The sequence below is a fragment of the Oncorhynchus keta genome, chromosome 19, assembly GCF_023373465.1.
Source record: "Oncorhynchus keta strain PuntledgeMale-10-30-2019 chromosome 19, Oket_V2, whole genome shotgun sequence".
In the NCBI taxonomy this organism is placed as follows: domain Eukaryota; kingdom Metazoa; phylum Chordata; class Actinopteri; order Salmoniformes; family Salmonidae; genus Oncorhynchus; species Oncorhynchus keta.
In genome coordinates, this window is record NC_068439.1 from 7,842,777 (window position 1) to 7,860,829 (window position 18,053).

The 18,053-nt window shown below is 46.1% G+C and overlaps 1 protein-coding gene across 1 annotated transcript; it reads right to left on the reverse strand.

Annotated features, from left to right (window-relative positions):
• Positions 1-5,609: 5,609 nt before the first annotated feature.
• LOC118380986 (gap junction beta-4 protein-like) lies at positions 5,610-7,437 on the reverse strand. The gene is made up of 2 exons (XM_035767941.2): positions 6,724-7,437; positions 5,610-6,464 (listed from the first exon to the last, which is right to left on the reverse strand). The coding sequence occupies exons 1-2, from the start codon at positions 7,257-7,259 to the stop codon at positions 6,161-6,163; spliced, it is 840 nt and encodes a 279-aa protein (XP_035623834.1). The 5' UTR covers positions 7,260-7,437; the 3' UTR covers positions 5,610-6,160.
• Between the last annotated feature and the right edge of the window lie 10,616 nt (positions 7,438-18,053).

An 18,053-nucleotide genomic window follows, 5' to 3' on the forward strand; every position in this document is an offset into this window, starting at 1 on the left:
TGTACATGTATATGGACCTGAACAGGCAGTTAACCCACTGCTCCCCTGAACAGCAAATGTACATGTATATGGACCTGAACAGCAAATGTACATGTATATGGACCTGAACAGCAAATGTACATGTATATGGACCTGAACAGCAAATGTACATGTATATGGACCTGAACAGGCAGTTAACCCACTGCTCCCCTGAACAGGCAGTTAACCCACTGCTCCCCTGAACAGCAAATGTACATGTATATGGACCTGAACAGCAAATGTACATGTATATGGACCTGAACAGGCAGTTAACCCACTGCTCCCCTGAACAGCAAATGTACATGTATATGGACCTGAACAGGCAGTTAACCCACTGCTCCCCTGAACAGCAAATGTACATGTATATGGACCTGAACAGGCAGTTAACCCACTGCTCCCCTGAACAGGCAGTTAACCCACTGCTCCCCTGAACAGCAAATGTACATGTATATGGACCTGAACAGCAAATGTACATGTATATGGACCTGAACAGGCAGTTAACCCACTGCTCCCCTGAACAGCAAATGTACATGTATATGGACCTGAACAGGCAGTTAACCCACTGCTCCCCTGAACAGCAAATGTACATGTATATGGACCTGAACAGGCAGTTAACCCACTGCTCCCCTGAACAGCAAATGTACATGTATATGCCCCTGAACAGCAAATGTACATGTATATGGACCTGAACAGCAAATGTACATGTATATGGACCTGAACAGCAAATGTACATGTATATGGACCTGAACAGCAAATGTACATGTATATGGACCTGAACAGCAAATGTACATGTATATGCCCCTGAACAGCAAATGTACATGTATATGGACCTGAACAGCAAATGTACATGTATATGGACCTGAACAGCAAATGTACATGTATATGGACCTGAACAGCAAATGTACATGTATATGGACCTGAACAGCAAATGTACATGTATATGGACCTGAACAGCAAATGTACATGTATATGGACCTGAACAGCAAATGTACATGTATATGCCCCTGAACAGCAAATGTACATGTATATGGACCTGAACAGCAAATGTACATGTATATGGACCTGAACAGCAAATGTACATGTATATGCCCCTGAACAGCAAATGTACATGTATATGGACCTGAACAGCAAATGTACATGTATATGGACCTGAACAGCAAATGTACATGTATATGGACCTGAACAGCAAATGTACATGTATATGGACCTGAACAGCAAATGTACATGTATATGCCCCTGAACAGGCAGTTAACCCACTGCTCCCCTGAACAGGCAGTTAACCCACTGCTCCCCTGAACAGGCAGTTAACCCACTGCTCCCCTGAACAGGCAGTTAACCCACTGCTCCCCTGAACAGGCAGTTAACCCACTGCTCCCCTGAACAGGCAGTTAACCCACTGTTCCCCTGAACAGGCAGTTAACCCACTGCTCCCCTGAACAGGCAGTTAACCCACTGCTCCCCTGAACAGGCAGTTAACCCACTGTTCCCCTGAACAGGCAGTTAACCCACTGCTCCCCTGAACAGGCAGTTAACCCACTGCTCCCCTGAACAGGCAGTTAACCCACTGTTCCTAGACCAGTTAACCCACTGTTCCTAGACCAGTTAACCCACTGTTCCTAGACCAGTTAACCCACTGTTCCTAGACCAGTTAACCCACTGTTCCTAGACCAGTTAACCCACTGTTCCTAGACCAGTTAACCCACTGTTCCTAGACCAGTTAACCCACTGTTCCTAGACCAGTTAACCCACTGTTCCTAGACCAGTTAACCCACTGTTCCTAGACCAGTTAACCCACTGCTCCTAGACCAGTTAACCCACTGTTCCTAGACCAGTTAACCCACTGTTCCTAGACCAGTTAACCCCCTGTTCCTAGACCAGTTAACCCACTGTTCCTAGACCAGTTAACCCCCTGTTCCTAGACCAGTTAACCCACTGTTCCTAGACCAGTTAACCCCCTGTTCCTAGGCCAGTTAACCCACTGTTCCTAGGCCAGTTAACCCACTGTTCCTAGACCAGTTAACCCACTGTTCCTAGACCAGTTAACCCACTGCTCCTAGGCCGTCATTGAAAATAAGAATTTGTTCTTAACTGACTTGCCTAGTAAAATAAAGGTAAAATAAAATAAAAATATTTGAGTCATTTAGCAGACACTCCAGACTAGACGGCTCAATCAGCTGTAGAAGGTGTCACCTCTCGCCACCACATCACACAGCTGTACAGCTAGTCCTGCTGCTGAGGCTGATGGGGCTTTTAGTCATGCCGGATGTGACTGTGATCAGATCATTTAGGAGGGGTCATTTTAATGTGGATAAACTGTACTTTCACCCCTGCTTACTGACCACTCCCAACCTACTACTGCCAACCTGAAGAATAAACTACTATTTAATTCATTTCATTATCAAGGTGTGTCATTTTGTGGTTTTCTTTCACTGCAAAAAAATAACAAAACCACTTTGATCTCATCAGGTGTTTGTTTGCAGCATGACACATGGAATTCACTCTGTTACATTAAGGTTCATGTGGATGTTTTAAGAAGGGACTCTTGAACAAACTTTATTCAAAATGTATATATCACATATGATCGTTTATCTGTGAGATTGTTGGGGTAGCCTAGTAGTTAGAGCCTAGTAGTTAGAGCCTAGTAGTTAGAGCCTAGTAGTTAGAGCCTAGTAGTTAGAGCCTAGTAGTTAGAGCCTAGTGGTTAGAGCCTAGTGGTTAGAGCCTAGTAGTTAGAGCCTAGTGGTTAGAGCCTAGTAGTTAGAGCCTAGTAGTTAGAGCCTAGTGGTTAGAGCCTAGTAGTTAGAGCCTAGTGGTTAGAGCCTAGTGGTTAGAGCCTAGTAGTTAGAGCCTAGTAGTTAGAGCCTAGTAGTTAGAGCCTAGTAGTTAGAGCCTAGTGGTTAGAGCCTAGTGGTTAGAGCCTAGTGGTTAGAGCCTAGTAGTTAGAGCCTAGTGGTTAGAGCCTAGTAGTTAGAGCCTAGTAGTTAGAGCCTAGTGGTTAGAGCCTAGTAGTTAGAGCCTAGTGGTTAGAGCCTAGTGGTTAGAGCCTAGTGGTTAGAGCCTAGTAGTTAGAGCCTAGTGGTTAGAGCCTAGTGGTTAGAGCCTAGTAGTTAGAGCCTAGTGGTTAGAGCCTAGTAGTTAGAGCCTAGTGGTTAGAGCCTAGTGGTTAGAGCCTAGTAGTTAGAGCCTAGTGGTTAGAGCCTAGTGGTTAGAGCCTAGTGGTTAGAGCCTAGTAGTTAGAGCCTAGTGGTTAGAGCCTAGTGGTTAGAGCCTAGTAGTTAGAGCCTAGTGGTTAGAGCCTAGTGGTTAGAGCCTAGTGGTTAGAGCCTAGTGGTTAGAGCCTAGTGGTTAGAGCCTAGTGGTTAGAGCCTAGTGGTTAGAGCCTAGTGGTTAGAGCCTAGTGGTTAGAGCCTAGTGGTTAGAGCCTAGTAGTTAGAGCCTAGTGGTTAGAGCCTAGTGGTTAGAGCCTAGTAGTTAGAGCCTAGTGGTTAGAGCCTAGTAGTTAGAGCCTAGTGGTTAGAGCCTAGTGGTTAGAGCCTAGTGGTTAGAGCCTAGTGGTTAGAGCCTAGTAGTTAGAGCCTAGTGGTTAGAGCCTAGTAGTTAGAGCCTAGTGGTTAGAGCCTAGTGGTTAGAGCCTAGTGGTTAGAGCCTAGTGGTTAGAGCCTAGTGGTTAGAGCCTAGTGGTTAGAGCCTAGTGGTTAGAGCCTAGTAGTTAGAGCCTAGTGGTTAGAGCCTAGTGGTTAGAGCCTAGTAGTTAGAGCCTAGTGGTTAGAGCCTAGTGGTTAGAGCCTAGTGGTTAGAGCCTAGTGGTTAGAGCCTAGTGGTTAGAGCCTAGTGGTTAGAGCCTAGTGGTTAGAGCCTAGTGGTTAGAGCCTAGTGGTTAGAGCCTAGTAGTTAGAGCCTAGTGGTTAGAGCCTAGTGGTTAGAGCCTAGTGGTTAGAGCCTAGTAGTTAGAGCCTAGTGGTTAGAGCCTAGTGGTTAGAGCCTAGTAGTTAGAGCCTAGTGGTTAGAGCCTAGTGGTTAGAGCCTAGTGGTTAGAGCCTAGTGGTTAGAGCCTAGTGGTTAGAGCCTAGTAGTTAGAGCCTAGTGGTTAGAGCCTAGTGGTTAGAGCCTAGTGGTTAGAGCCTAGTGGTTAGAGCCTAGTGGTTAGAGCCTAGTAGTTAGAGCCTAGTGGTTAGAGCCTAGTGGTTAGAGCCTAGTAGTTAGAGCCTAGTAGTTAGAGCCTAGTAGTTAGAGCCTAGTAGTTAGAGCCTAGTGGTTAGAGCCTAGTGGTTAGAGCCTAGTAGTTAGAGCCTAGTGGTTAGAGCCTAGTGGTTAGAGCCTAGTGGTTAGAGCCTAGTAGTTGAGCCTAGTGGTTAGAGCCTAGTGGTTAGAGCCTAGTGGTTAGAGCCTAGTGGTTAGAGCCTAGTGGTTAGAGCCTAGTGGTTAGAGCCTAGTGGTTAGAGCCTAGTGGTTAGAGCCTAGTGGTTAGAGCCTAGTGGTTAGAGCCTAGTGGTTGGAGCCTAGTGGTTAGAGCCTAGTGGTTAGAGCCTAGTGGTTAGAGCCTAGTGGTTAGAGCCTAGTGGTTAGAGCCTAGTGGTTAGAGCCTAGTGGTTAGAGCCTAGTGGTTAGAGCCTAGTGGTTAGAGCCTAGTGGTTAGAGCCTAGTGGTTAGAGCCTAGTGGTTAGAGCCTAGTGGTTAGAGCCTAGTGGTTAGAGCCTAGTGGTTAGAGCCTAGTGGTTAGAGCCTAGTGGTTAGAGCCTAGTGGTTAGAGCCTAGTGGTTAGAGCCTAGTGGTTAGAGCCTAGTGGTTAGAGCCTAGTGGTTAGAGCCTAGTGGTTAGAGCCTAGTGGTTAGAGCCTAGTGGTTAGAGCCTAGTGGTTAGAGCCTAGTGGTTAGAGCCTAGTAGTTAGAGCCTAGTAGTTAGAGCCTAGTAGTTAGAGCCTAGTGGTTAGAGCCTAGTGGTTAGAGCCTAGTGGTTAGAGCCTAGTAGTTAGAGCCTAGTGGTTAGAGCCTAGTGGTTAGAGCCTAGTGGTTAGAGCCTAGTGGTTAGAGCCTAGTGGTTAGAGCCTAGTGGTTAGAGCCTAGTAGTTAGAGCCTAGTAGTTAGAGCCTAGTGGTTAGAGCCTAGTGGTTAGAGCCTAGTGGTTAGAGCCTAGTGGTTAGAGCCTAGTAGTTAGAGCGTTGGGCCAGTAACCGGAAGGTTGCTGGATCGAATCCCTGAGCTGACAAGGTACAAATCTGTTGTTCTGCCCCTGAACAAGGCAGTTAACCCACTGTTCCTAGACCAGTTAACCCACTGTTCCTAGGCCGTCATTGTAAATAAGAATTTGTTCTTAACTTACTTGCCGAGTTAAACTAAGGTAAAATATGTGATTGATTTCATGACATGGTTGAAAGTTCAATACCTTCTAGTGGAACACTGTTGCACTTCCTGTTGCACTTCCTGTTGTACTAGGAAATGGCCTAGAAATGGTTGCTGGAATGAATAAGAGGCTTTGGATCCAATCAGTTTTGTGCTCAATGGACTTTACTTTTAAGTTGAAAATCATCATGATATTTTAGTTGAAATGAAAGAAACATTTATATTTATAGAAAATAACAACAACAAAAAATATAATAGATCATAATAAAATATGTTTTATTTCAAATTACAAGCAAACTACAATCATCAGGCTTGAAACTATATTACACATATCAATAACTAGACAATACAAGAAATAATGTACATTTCATGAAATGAAAACTTCTTACAAAAAAAAACAGATGGCATGTCATTCTCTAATTAATCACGACTAAATATTTTCCCATTTTGGCAGTGACTTTGTAAACAGCATTTTGGAGTATCCCATATACTCACACTGAACAGTATATGTGGCCCTTGCCTTGACACAGACATGACACAGACATGACACAGACATGACACAGACATGACACAGACATGACACAGACATGACACAGACATGACACAATGTTGTAGTCTTTCCATAGGCTTTTCTTCCAGACCAGTACTATCTATTAACTACTACTAGACTTACTAAAACACAACTGATCAACTAATCGTCAATGCCTTGATTAGATCCATCTAATCACATATTAATACTGGGCTTGAACGGAAAGCCTTCGCAAGTTATGGCGTCTCCAGGACCAGAATGAAAGATAACAGTCTTAAGAGACATTCACACTGTAACCCGGAGCAGGGCTCTCTCTCTTATCCAGTCCACCATCGCCATCAGCCATATTCATCTTCTTCAGTTCAGACTGCTTAAACACAGAGGTATCTTTCTCTGTCAGGGGTATGGTAGCTGGCATGGTGAACTGGGGGCTCTCCCTGATGGCACGGGGTCCTCCACCGACAATACACTCCCTGCACTTCTTCCCCAGCAGGTAGAGGATCTCACACAGGGTCAAGAGTATACACACCAAGCTTATCACCACCATGAAGACCGTGAACACTCGTTTCTCTGTTGGCCTGGGGAGCAGACAGTAAAAGATGAGCTTTGTGAAGTAGTACAGGTCTTTGGTCATATAACAACAAAGCATTGCAATCACATTCTGGTTTAGCTCATCAGCCGTTCATCACCGTCAACAAGTGCAGCATTTGTGATACTTAGTGCTCAAGAGATTCTCCTGATGGTCAGGTCACATGATCAGGAGAACCGCAGGGCCATGCCAACGATCAGTGCGAAGTGTGCTCTGTTTGTAATAATAGTAACAATAATAATAATTACCTGGCAATAAAGCAGTCCACCTCGTTGGGACAGGGGTCCTCTGAGCACTTCACCACCAGCGGGAAGAAGTACGCATCGTAGATGTAAAACAACAGAAAGATGAACACGCCGTCTACCGCCATCTTGAATAGCAGACTGAAGAGGTAGGTCCACCACAGACCGCCGCGCTTCTTCCCCGTATTGCCATACAGACGGGTGCATCCCTCGCCGTGCTTCAGACAGTGTTTCCTCTCTCGTTCGTCTCTGTAGGCGACGTGGAGGACGACCAGGAGCGAGGGACAGGTGACGAAGATGAGTTGGAGTGCCCAGAGCCGGCTGTGGGAGACGGGGAAGAAGTGGTCGTAACAGACGTTGTGGCAGCCGGGTTGGCGCGTGTTGCAGTCGAAGTCTTTCTGCTCGTCACCCCACACTTTCTCCGCGGCCACGACGAAGACCATGAGTCTGAAGATGAAGACGACAGAGAGCCAGATACGACCGAACGCCGTGGAGTACTTATTGACCCCGCTAAGCAGGCCCTGCAAAAACGCCCAGTTCATAGTGGAGGTACAAGTTGTAGAATTAGAATTGGTAGTAATAAGTTCAGTTCAACCTCCAACAGGCCACTGGCTCTTGCCACAACCGTCTCTCGTTCCCAGTGGGCTTCTACCCTTTGGTTCAAAAAAAATACTCAACCGCACTCAGGAAAGGTGGGTCTTTAATAAGACCTACTCAGCTTGGTACAAGAGGGGAGGGATGTACTGCATGCCCTTACTGAGTGTACTAGCTAGGTAAACATAGCTGCAACACCCTCAGCTCAGTGTTTGAGTAGATTAGGGAGTGGCCGATAACTTAGTATTCAACTTTTACCATAGAGAGAGAAGGAGACTGTGATTCAAACGACAAAAAGGAGAGAGAGAGAGAGAGAGAGAGAGAGAAAAATATTTTCCTTGCGATAGTTGAAGGTGTAAACTTCGCAAAATAAAGTCTGAACAGTATATATTTGACAGCTAACATCAAATTGTTGAAAAAAACAAAATCAAGCAGAAACCTATAAAAATTAACAGCAAAAAAAAATGGTTTGATGAAGAGCAACACCCCCCCCCCAGACCCCCCAGACCCACAAAACTAGAACATACACCTTCACTGTGTAATGTAAGTGCCTTAATGTGTTTGGACCACAGGAAGAGTAGCTGCTGCCCTAATAAATACAAAATACTAAGGGGAAACACTAAAACAGTAAATATAGAAAAATGAAATGATAAAATAAAACACAATAAATACAAGTTGGCTTCATTATTATCCTCGGCTCTGGCATCTTCCCCAATATTTATATATTATATTTGGAACCAAGGTCTGTTCACCCCAATCCACAAAGTGGAGACAAATTTGACCCCCCATAATTTACCACGGGATCTATGTCAACTGTAACCTCATCAATGGCAGACTCCAACATTTCCTCAGTCAAAATGATGTCCTGAGCAAATGTCAAATGGACTTCTTGTTAAAATACGTGTAAATCCTGCATACTTTAACTGACAAACAAACTAAACAAAAGCAAAGTCTTCTCATGCTTTGTTGAATCCCAAAAATGAAAATCAGTGTTAGGGGGAAAAACCCACAATATTATAAAATCAATGTTTCCAAACAAGTGTGTGGTCAAAATTGGCAATAAACACGCAGATTTTTCATCCATCAGGGCCGGGTGGGTGAGGCAGGGAAACAGCATGAGCCCCACTCTCTTCAACATTTGTATCAATGAATTGGCTAAGGCACTAGAAAAGTCTGCAGCAACCGGCCTCACCCTACTAGAATCTGAAGTCAAATGTCTACTGTTTGCTGATGATCTGGTGCTTCTGTCCCCAACCAAGGAGGGTCTACAGCAGCACCTAGATATTCTACACAGATTCTGTCAGACCTGGGCCAAGTAATTCTCAGTAAGACAAAAATAATGGTGTTCTAAAAAAGGTCCAGTCGCCAGGACCACAAATAATAAATTCCATCTAGACACCATTTGCCTAGAGCACACAAACTATACATACCTTGGCCTAAACTTCAGCGCCACAGGTAACTTCCACAAAGCTGTGGACTATCTGAGAGACAAGGCAAGAAGGGCCTTCTATGCCATCAAAAGGAATATAAAAATTGACATACCAATTAGGATCTGGCAAAAAATACTTTTATATCATTTATAAACCAATTGGCCTCAGTGGTTGTGAGGTCTGGGGTCACCAACCAAAAATTCACAAAATGGGACAAACACCAAATTGAGAATTCTATTGTCTGAATTCTATTCTAACAGTTCGTCTTGCAAAACTATTGTCTGTGTACAACTTAAAACACCAAATAATGCATGCAGAGCAGAATTAGGGCGATACCCACAAATGATCAAAAACCAGAAAAGCGATTCCCAAACCTTCCATAACAAAGCCATCACCTACAGAGAAATTAACCTGGAGAAGAGCCCCCGAAGCAAGCTGGTCCTGGGGCTCTGTTCACTAACACAAACAGACCTCACAGAGACCCAGGACAGCAACACAATTAGACCCAACCAAATAATGTGAAAACTAAAAGATAATTACTTGACACATTGGAAAGAATCAACCAAAAAACAGAGCGAACTAGAATTCCTTTTTGTGGTTTGAATCACAGTCTCCTTCTCTCTAAATCAAATCAAATTGTATTTGTCACATACACATGGTTAGCAGATGTTAATGCGAGTGTAGCGAAATGCTTGTGCTTCTAGTTCCGACAATGCAGTAATAACCAACAAGTAATCTAACTAACAATTCCAAAACTACTGTCTTATACACAGTGTAAGGGGATAAAGAATATGTACATAAGGATATATGAATGAGTGATGGTAAAGAGCAGCATACAGTAGATGGTATCGAGTACAGTATATACATATGAGATGAGTATGTAGACAAAGTAAACAAAGTGGCATAGTAAAAGTGGCTAGTGATACATGTATTACATAAGGATGCAGTCGATGATATAGAGTACAGTATATACGTATGCATATGAGATGAATAATGTAGGGTAAGTAACATTATATAAGGTAGCATTGTTTAAAGTGGCTAGTGATATATTTACATAATTTCCCATCAATTCCCATTATTAAAGTGGCTGGAGTTGGGTCAGTGTCAATGACAGTGTGTTGGCAGCAACCACTCAATGCTAGTGGTGGCTGTTTAACAGTCTGATGGCCTTGAGATAGAAGCTGTTTTTCAGTCTCTCGGTCCCAGCTTTAATGCACCTGTACTGACCTCGCCTTCTGGATGATAGCGGGGTGAACAGGCAGTGGCTCGGGTGGTTGATGTCCTTGATGATCTTTATGGCCTTTCTGTAACATCGGGTGGTGTAGGTGTCCTGGATGGCAGGTAGTTTGCCCCCGGTGATGCGTTGTGCAGACCGCACTACCCTCTGGAGGGCCTTACGGTTGAGGGCGGAGCAGTTGCCGTACCAGGCGGTGATACAGCCCGCCAGGATGCTCTCGATTGTGCATCTGTAGAAGTTTGTGAGTGCTTTTGGTGACAAGCTGAATTTCTTCAGCCTCCTGAGGTTGAAGAGGCGCTGCTGCGCCTTCTTCACGACGCTGTCAGTGTGAGTGGACCAATTCAGTTTGTCTGTGATGTGTATGCCGAGGAACTTAAAACTTGCTACCCTCTCCACTACTGTTCCATCGATGTGGATAGGGAGGTGTTCCCTCTGCTGTTTCCTTAAGTCCACAATCATCTCCTTAGTTTTGTTGACGTTGAGTGTGAGGTTATTTTCCTGACACCACACTCCGAGGGCCCTCACCTCCTCCCTGTAGGCCGTCTCGTCGTTGTTGGTAATCAAGCCTACCACTGTTGTGTCGTCCACAAACTTGATGATTGAGTTGGAGGCGTGCGTGGCCACGCAGTCGTGGGTGAACAGGGAGTACAGGAGAGGGCTCAGAACGCACCCTTGTGGGGCCCCCCTGTTGAGGATCAGCGGGGAGGAGATGTTGTTGCCTACCCTCACCACCTGGGGGCGGCCCGTCAGGAAGTCCAGTACCCAGTTGCACAGGGCGGGGTCGAGACCCAGGGTCTCGAGCTTGATGACGAGCTTGGAGGGTACTATGGTGTTGAATGCCGAGCTGTAGTCGATGAACAGCATTCTCACATTGGTCTTCCTCTTGTCCAGGTGGGTTAGGGCAGTGTGCAGTGTGGTTGAGATTGCATCGTCTGTGGACTTATTTGGGCGGTAAGCAAATTGGAGTGGGTCTAGGGTGTCAGGTAGGGTGGAGGTGATATGGTCCTTGACTAGTCTCTCAAAGCACTTCATGATGACGGAAGTGAGTGCTACGGGCGGTAGTCGTTTAGCTCAGTTACCTTAGCTTTCTTGGGAACAGGAACAATGGTGGCCCTCTTGAAGCATGTGGGAACAGCAGACTGGTATAGGGATTGATTGAATATGTCCGTAAACACACCGGCCAGCTGGTCTGCGCATGCTCTGAGGGTGCGGCTGGGGATGCCGTCTGGGCCTGCAGCCTTGCGAGGGTTAACACGTTTAAATGTCTTACTCACCTCGGCTGCAGTGAAGGAGAGACCGCATGTTTTCGTTGCAGGCCGTGTCAGTGGCACTGTATTGTCCTCAAAGCGGGCAAAAAGTTATTTAGTCTGCCTGGGAGCAAGACATCCTGGTCCTTGACTGGGCTGGGTTTCTTCTTGTAGTCCGTGATTGACTGTAGACCCTGCCACATGCCTCTTGTGTCTGAGCCGTTGAATTGAGATTCTACTTTGTCTCTGTACTGACGCTTAGCTTGTTTAATAGCCTTGCGGAGGGAATAGCTGCACTGTTTGTATTCGGTCATGTTACCAGACACCTTGCCCTGATTAAAAGCAGTGGTTCGCGCTTTCAGTTTCACGCGAATGCTGCCATCAATCCACGGTTTCTGGTTAGGGAATGTTTTTATCGTTGCTATGGGAACGACATCTTCAACGCACGTTCTAATGAACTCGCACACCGAATCAGCGTATTCGTCAATATTTTTATCTGATGCAATACGAAACATGTCCCAGTCCACGGTAAAAGTTGAAATATAAGTTGTTAGCCATTCTCTTGCTACTTAGTTTTTTCATTAAACTTTTCCACTCCGGACGCTTTGAGGTCTCCTTCTTCACAGTAATGCGGAACACACTTCCTCACTGTCTCCGTGCTGCTGTGCATTAACACTATGCCTTCTAATTGCAGTCGCTGTACTCATAATATACAGGAGGACTATCGCCTTATGGTGAGGATAGCCGTGTCGCAAGCACAGCTTCAGATGCAATCGTTAGGCAAGGGTAATTTCAGTGTAGGAAAGGATGAAACAGCGTCTGTGCCACCAGTAAGTACAGATAGTAACGTTAGTATAAATCCCCTGGCACAGTCCCCGCAGCCGGACAACTTTCTCAAGGCTTCTGGAAGGAAATGCTGTAGGAATGCTCAACCGGTGTCGCTCATTCAGCCGACAGAAACTTTCAACCAGTTTTCCCCATTAAGCAACGAGTCGGAGTCAGAGGCCGAGCCTTCTCTAGTCTCTACTCCTCCCGGTACGGGTCTGAGACGCCGAAGCTTCCCACCATTAGCTCTGACTAATTGAAAACCCTAGTCATTGGCAACTCCATTATCCGCAATATTAGACTTAAAAAATTATCAACCGGCGATCATTCACTGTTTACCAGGGAGCAGGGCTACCGCTGTAAGGCTAATCTGAAGAGGGTGCTGGCTAAGGCTAAAACTGGTGAGCTTAGACATTGGGATATTGTTATATAGGGATATTGTTATCAATGTCAGCACCAACGATGTTAGGATTACACAGTCAGATGTCTGTCGGCATCGAGTAATTGTCTCTGGTCCCCTATAGCAGAGTCTCACAACTGGTTTAAAACTGTTTTCTGCCCCCCTACCAAAATGTATAATTTGTAGATAATTGGCCCTCTTTCTGGGACTCACCCACAAACAGGACCAAGCCTGGCCTGCTGAGGAGTGACGGACTCCATCCTAGCTGGATGGGTGCTCTCTTCTTATCTATCAACATAGACATGGCTGTAACTCCTCTCGCTCCACAATGAGATAGCCTGCTGCCTGGCCTGCACCCTGTTAGCCAGCCTGCCAGCTTAGTGGAGTCTGCCACCAGCACAGTCAGTGTAGTCAACACGATCTAGGTTGAGCAAAAATTATGTGTCAGTGATCGCTTTAGCAACTGGAATAAAGACCTCCTTTCCTGTTATTATTGAAAGAGATTGTGATAGCTCACATCTCAAAATAGGGCTACTTTATGTTAGATGCCTCACTTCCAAGGCAGTCATAGCCACTGATCATAATCTTGATGTGATTGGCCTGACTGAAACATGGCTCAAGACCGATTCATTTGTTGTGTTAAATTAGGCCTCTCTTCCTGGTTACACTAGTGACCATATCCCCCACTCATCCCGCAAAGGCAGAGATGTTGCTAACATTTACGACTGGCTCTATCCAGAATAGAAAGAGGAGTGGGAGGCCCTAGTGCACAACTGAGCAAGAGGACAAGTACATTAGAGTGTCTAGTTTGAGAAACAGACGCCTCACAAGTCCTAAGCTTCATTAAATAGTACCCGCAAAACACCAGTCTCAATGTCAACAGAGAAGAGGTGAATCAACTCCGGGATGCTGGACTTCTAGGCAGAGTTGCAAAGAAAACGCCACATCTCAGACTGACCAATAAAAAGAAAAGATTAAGATGGGCAAAATGAACACAGACACTGTGTTGCCTCTTCACTGTTGACGTTGAGACAGGTGCAGGCTCGGGGTCAGGGTAAGGCAGAGTGGTCAGGCAGGCGGGCTCGGGGTCAGGATTGGCAAGGTTCACAAGACACGGGTCTCCTAATTGTCCCTAGAATTTCTAAGCAAACAGCTGGAGGCAGGGCCTCCTCCAATAGAGCTCCATTTTTATGGAATGGTCTACCTATTGTTGGAATATTATAAGATACTGTAAATACACAACGCAGAGGACTAGAGGTCCAGAGGGCCAGAGGGCTAGAGGGCCAGAGGTCCAGAGGTCCAGAGGGCTAGAGGGCTAGAGGGCTAGAGGGCCAGAGGTCCAGAGGGCTAGAGGGCCAGAGGGCTAGAGGGATAGAGGGCCAGAGGGCTAGAGGGCTAGAGGGCCAGAGGGCCAGAGGTCCAGAGGGCTAGAGGGCCAGACGGCCAGAGGGCTAGAGGTCCAGAGGGCTAGAGGGCCAGAGGGCTAGAGGGCCAGAGGGCTAGAGGGCTAGAGGGCCAGAGGGCTAGAGGGCCAGAGGGCCAGAGGGCTAGAGGGCCACAGGGCCAGAGGTCTAGAGGGCCAGAGGGCCAGAGGGCCAGAGGGCTAGAGGTCCAGAGGGCTAGAGGGCCAGAGGGCCAGAGGGCTAGAGGGCCAGAGGGCTAGAGGGCCAGAGGGCCAGAGGGCTAGAGGTCCAGAGGGCTAGAGGGCCAGAGGGCCAGAGGTCTAGAGGGCTAGAGGGCCAGAGGGCCAGAGGGCTAGAGGTCCAGAGGGCTAGAGGGCCAGAGGGCTAGAGGGCTAGAGGGCCAGAGGGCCAGAGGGCCAGAGGGCCAGAGGGCTAGAGGGCCAGAGGGCAAGAGGGCAAGAGAGCATTGGAACTAGGGTTTTTCAGGTCAACATCAGTTTAGGATCTGTGTAGGAATTCCAGTCTGGGACTCAAAGCTACACGTGGCAAGTTCTCATTGGTCCAAATTGTCTACAGTATACATTGAGCCTGAAACGGGATACTTGGTATTTGGCGATTGGCCCAATTTTATTGCAAGGAATTCTAATTGGTCAACCACAGGCTAGGCTTGGGTATAAAGTACATCCTGTCTCTTTGTTCAGTGGAGAGAATCACTGAGGACAGGGGAGAATAAACAGCTACCTCTCAGTATAACAACTATGATACGTTATCTTTGAATATATATACCCCCCCCCCCTGATTTGCTTTGGGGTCTGTGTTATTGAACAGTACCAGCAACTGCTAAACACTGTCTATGTGAAAGACACAGACTCAGGCTCAACCTTTAAGTCTTTACGGAAGACTCATCTCTTCAGTGGACCCTATGATTGACTGTAGTCTGGCCCAGGGGTGCGAAGGTGAACGACAAGGCACTGGTCCTTGCTGTCTCTGCCTGGCCGGCTCCCCTCTCTCCACTGGGATTCTCTGCCTCTGACCCTGTTACGGGGGCTGAGTCACTGGCTTACTGGTCCTCTCCCATGCCGTCCCTTGGAGGGGTGCGTCACTTGAGTGGGTTGAGTCAGACGTGATCTTCCTGTCCAGTTTGGAGTCCCCCCTCGGGCTCGTGCTGTGGAGAAGACATTTGGGCGCTATACTCAGCCTTGTCTCAGGGTAGTAAGATGGTGGTCTGTTGATATCCCTCTGGTGGTGTGGGTGATTTGGCAAAGTGGATGGGGTTATATACTGCCTGGTTGGCCCTGTCTGTGGGTATCATCGGACGGGGCCACCGTGTCCCTCGACCCACCCCCGTCTAAGCCTCCAGTATCTATGCTGCTATTGTCTATGTGCCGGGGGGCGAGAGTCAGTCTTTTACATCTGGTGTATTTCTCCTGTCTTATCTGGAGTCCTGTGTGAATTTATGTATGCTCCCTCTAATTCTCCCTATCGCCTTCCCCTCCCGGAGGACCTGAGCCCTAGGACCATGCCTCAGGACTACCTAGCCTGATGGCTCCTGGCTGTCCCCAGTCCACCTGGTCAGCAGTTTCAACTGCTCTACCTGCAAACTTGTTCACCGGACGTAATACCTTGTCCCAGACCTGCTGTTTTTCGACTGCTGTCTCAACCTCTGAATGATCGGCTATGAAAAGCCAACTGACATTTACTCCTAAGGTGCTGACCTGTTGCACCCTCTAACACAACCCTGCTGGTCATCTATGGACGTTTGAACGTGACACATTGGTTGATGTAAAAAGGGCTTTATAAATACATTTGATTTTGTTGAACGTCTAACCTCAGGCTCCCGAGTGGCGCAGCGGTCTAAGGCACTGCATCTCAGTGCAAGAAGCATCACTACGGTCCCTGGTTTGAATCCAGGCTGTATCACATCCGACCGTGATTGAAAGTCCCATAGGGAGGCGCACAGTTGGCCCAGTGTCGTCCGGGTTTGGCCGACATTGTAAATAATAATTTGTTCTTAACTGACTTGCCTAAATAAAGGTTAAATTAAAAAAATGTAAGAACAATCTGGCCTTAATGGCCATGTACTCTTATAATCTCCACCAGGCACAGCCAGAAGAGGACTGGCCACCCCTCAGAGCCTGGTCCCTCTGGTCTACCCAGCACAGCCAGAAGAGGACTGGCCACCCCTCAGAGCCTGGTTCCTCTCTAGGTTTCTTCCTAGGTTTTGGCCTTTCTAGGGAGTTTTTCCAAGCCACCGTGCTTCTACACCTGCATTGCTTGCTGTTTGGGGGTTTTAGGCTGGGTTTCTGTTCAGCACTTTGTGACATCTGCAGATGTAAAAAGGGCTTTTATAAATACATGTGATTGAAATGTGATTGATACTGGTAATGATAATGATAATGTCTGATTGTTTTTGTTTCATTTGATGTTAATTTGTTGTTTTATTCATTTATTTGACTTGTTTTGTGAACGCGTTGCCATGCCAATAAAGGCCATTTGAATTGAGAGAGAGAGGAAGTGAGAGAGAGAGGAAGTGAGAGAGAGAGGAAGTGAGAGAGAGAGGAAGTGAGAGAGAGAGGAAGTGAGAGAGAGAGGAAGTGAGAGAGAGAGGAAGTGAGAGAGAGAGGAAGTGAGAGAGAGAGAGGAAGTGAGAGAGAGAGGAAGTGAGAGAGAGAGAGATTTGTTGGGTCGGAGACCAAGAAGAATACAACTTCAGCAAGGGCATGTTCATTTCAATGGTGTGTGTGTGTGTGCGTGTGTGTTTATCAATACATCCAATCAATACATCCAGTCACGACAAAGATACAGGCATCCTTCCTAACTCAGTTGCCGGAGAGGAAGGAAACTGCTCAGGGATTTCACCATGAGGCCAATCATGACTTTAAAACAGTTACAGAGTTTAATGGCTGTGAAAGAACACTGAGGATGGATCAACAGCATTGTAGTTACTCCACAATTACTAACCTAATTGACAGAGTGAAAAGAAGGAAGCCTGTACAGAATAAAAATATGCCAAAAGATGCATCATGTTTTCAATCATGTAATACTGCAAACAAAAATGTGGCAACATTGGAAAAGGGAGACAAAGGGCTGTGACACAGAGTTGTGATTGAAGACAACTGAGGATGGATCAAAAACATTGTCGTCAGTAGTGACTTTATAACAGTTACATAGTTTAATGGCTATGATAGTTCTCCTAAGGCTGGATCAACACCTTTGTAGATACTACACAATACGAACTTAAATGACAGAGTGAAAATAAGGAAGCCTGTACAGAATATAAATCCAATAAATCCAATAAAATCCAATAAAACACATTACTGAGTACCACTCTAAATATTTTCAAGCATATTGGTGGCTGCATCATGTTATGGGGGTGCTTCTAATCGTTAAGGACTGGGGAGTTTTTCAGGATAAAAAAACCCAGAATGTTAAAGCACAGGCAAAATCCTAGAGGAAAAGTTGGTTCAGTTTGTTTTCCACCAGACCCTGGGAGATGAATTCACCTTTACAGCAGGACAATAACCTAAAACACAAGGTCAAATCTATGCTTGAGTTGCTTACCTAGAAGACATTGCATGTTCCTGAGCGGCCGAGTTAGTTAAAGCTTTGACTTAAATCTACTTGAAAAGCTTTGGCAAGACCTAAGAATGGTTTTCTAGCAATGATCAGCAACCAATTTGACAGAGCTTGAAGAATTTTATAAAGAATAATGGACAAATGTTACACAATCTAGGTGTGGAAAGCTCTTAGAGACTTACCCAGAAAGACTCACAGCTGTAATCACTGCTAAAAAGGTGCTTCTACTGTATTGACTCAGGTATGTTGCACTATCTAGGTGTGGAAAGCTCTTAGAGACTTACCCAGAAAGACTCACAGCTGTAATCACTGCTAAAAAGGTGCTTCTACTGTATTGACTCAGGTATGTTGCACAATCTAGGTGTGGAAAGCTCTTAGAGACTTACCCAGAAAGACTCACAACTGTAATCACTGCTAAAAAGGTGCTTCTACTGTATGGACTCAGGTATGTTGCACAATCTAGGTGTGGACAGCTCTTAGAGACTTACCCAGAAAGACTCACAGCTGTAATCACTGCTAAAAAGGTGCTTCTACTGTATTGACTCAGGTATGTTGCACAATCTAGGTGTGGAAAGCTCTTAGAGACTTACCCAGAAAGACTCACAGCTGTAATCACTGGTAAAA

What these genes read in the sequence shown, in the direction of transcription:
- LOC118380986 (XM_035767941.2), bottom strand. Translation starts at nt 7,259, where the DNA reads ATGAACTGGGCGTTTTTGCAGGGCCTGCTTAGCGGGGTCAATAAGTAC. An exon ending in GTGGACTGCTTTATTGCCAG is followed by an intron (nt 6,465 to 6,723) that starts GTAATTATTATT and finishes TCTGCTCCCCAG; the next exon opens with GCCAACAGAGAAACGAGTGT.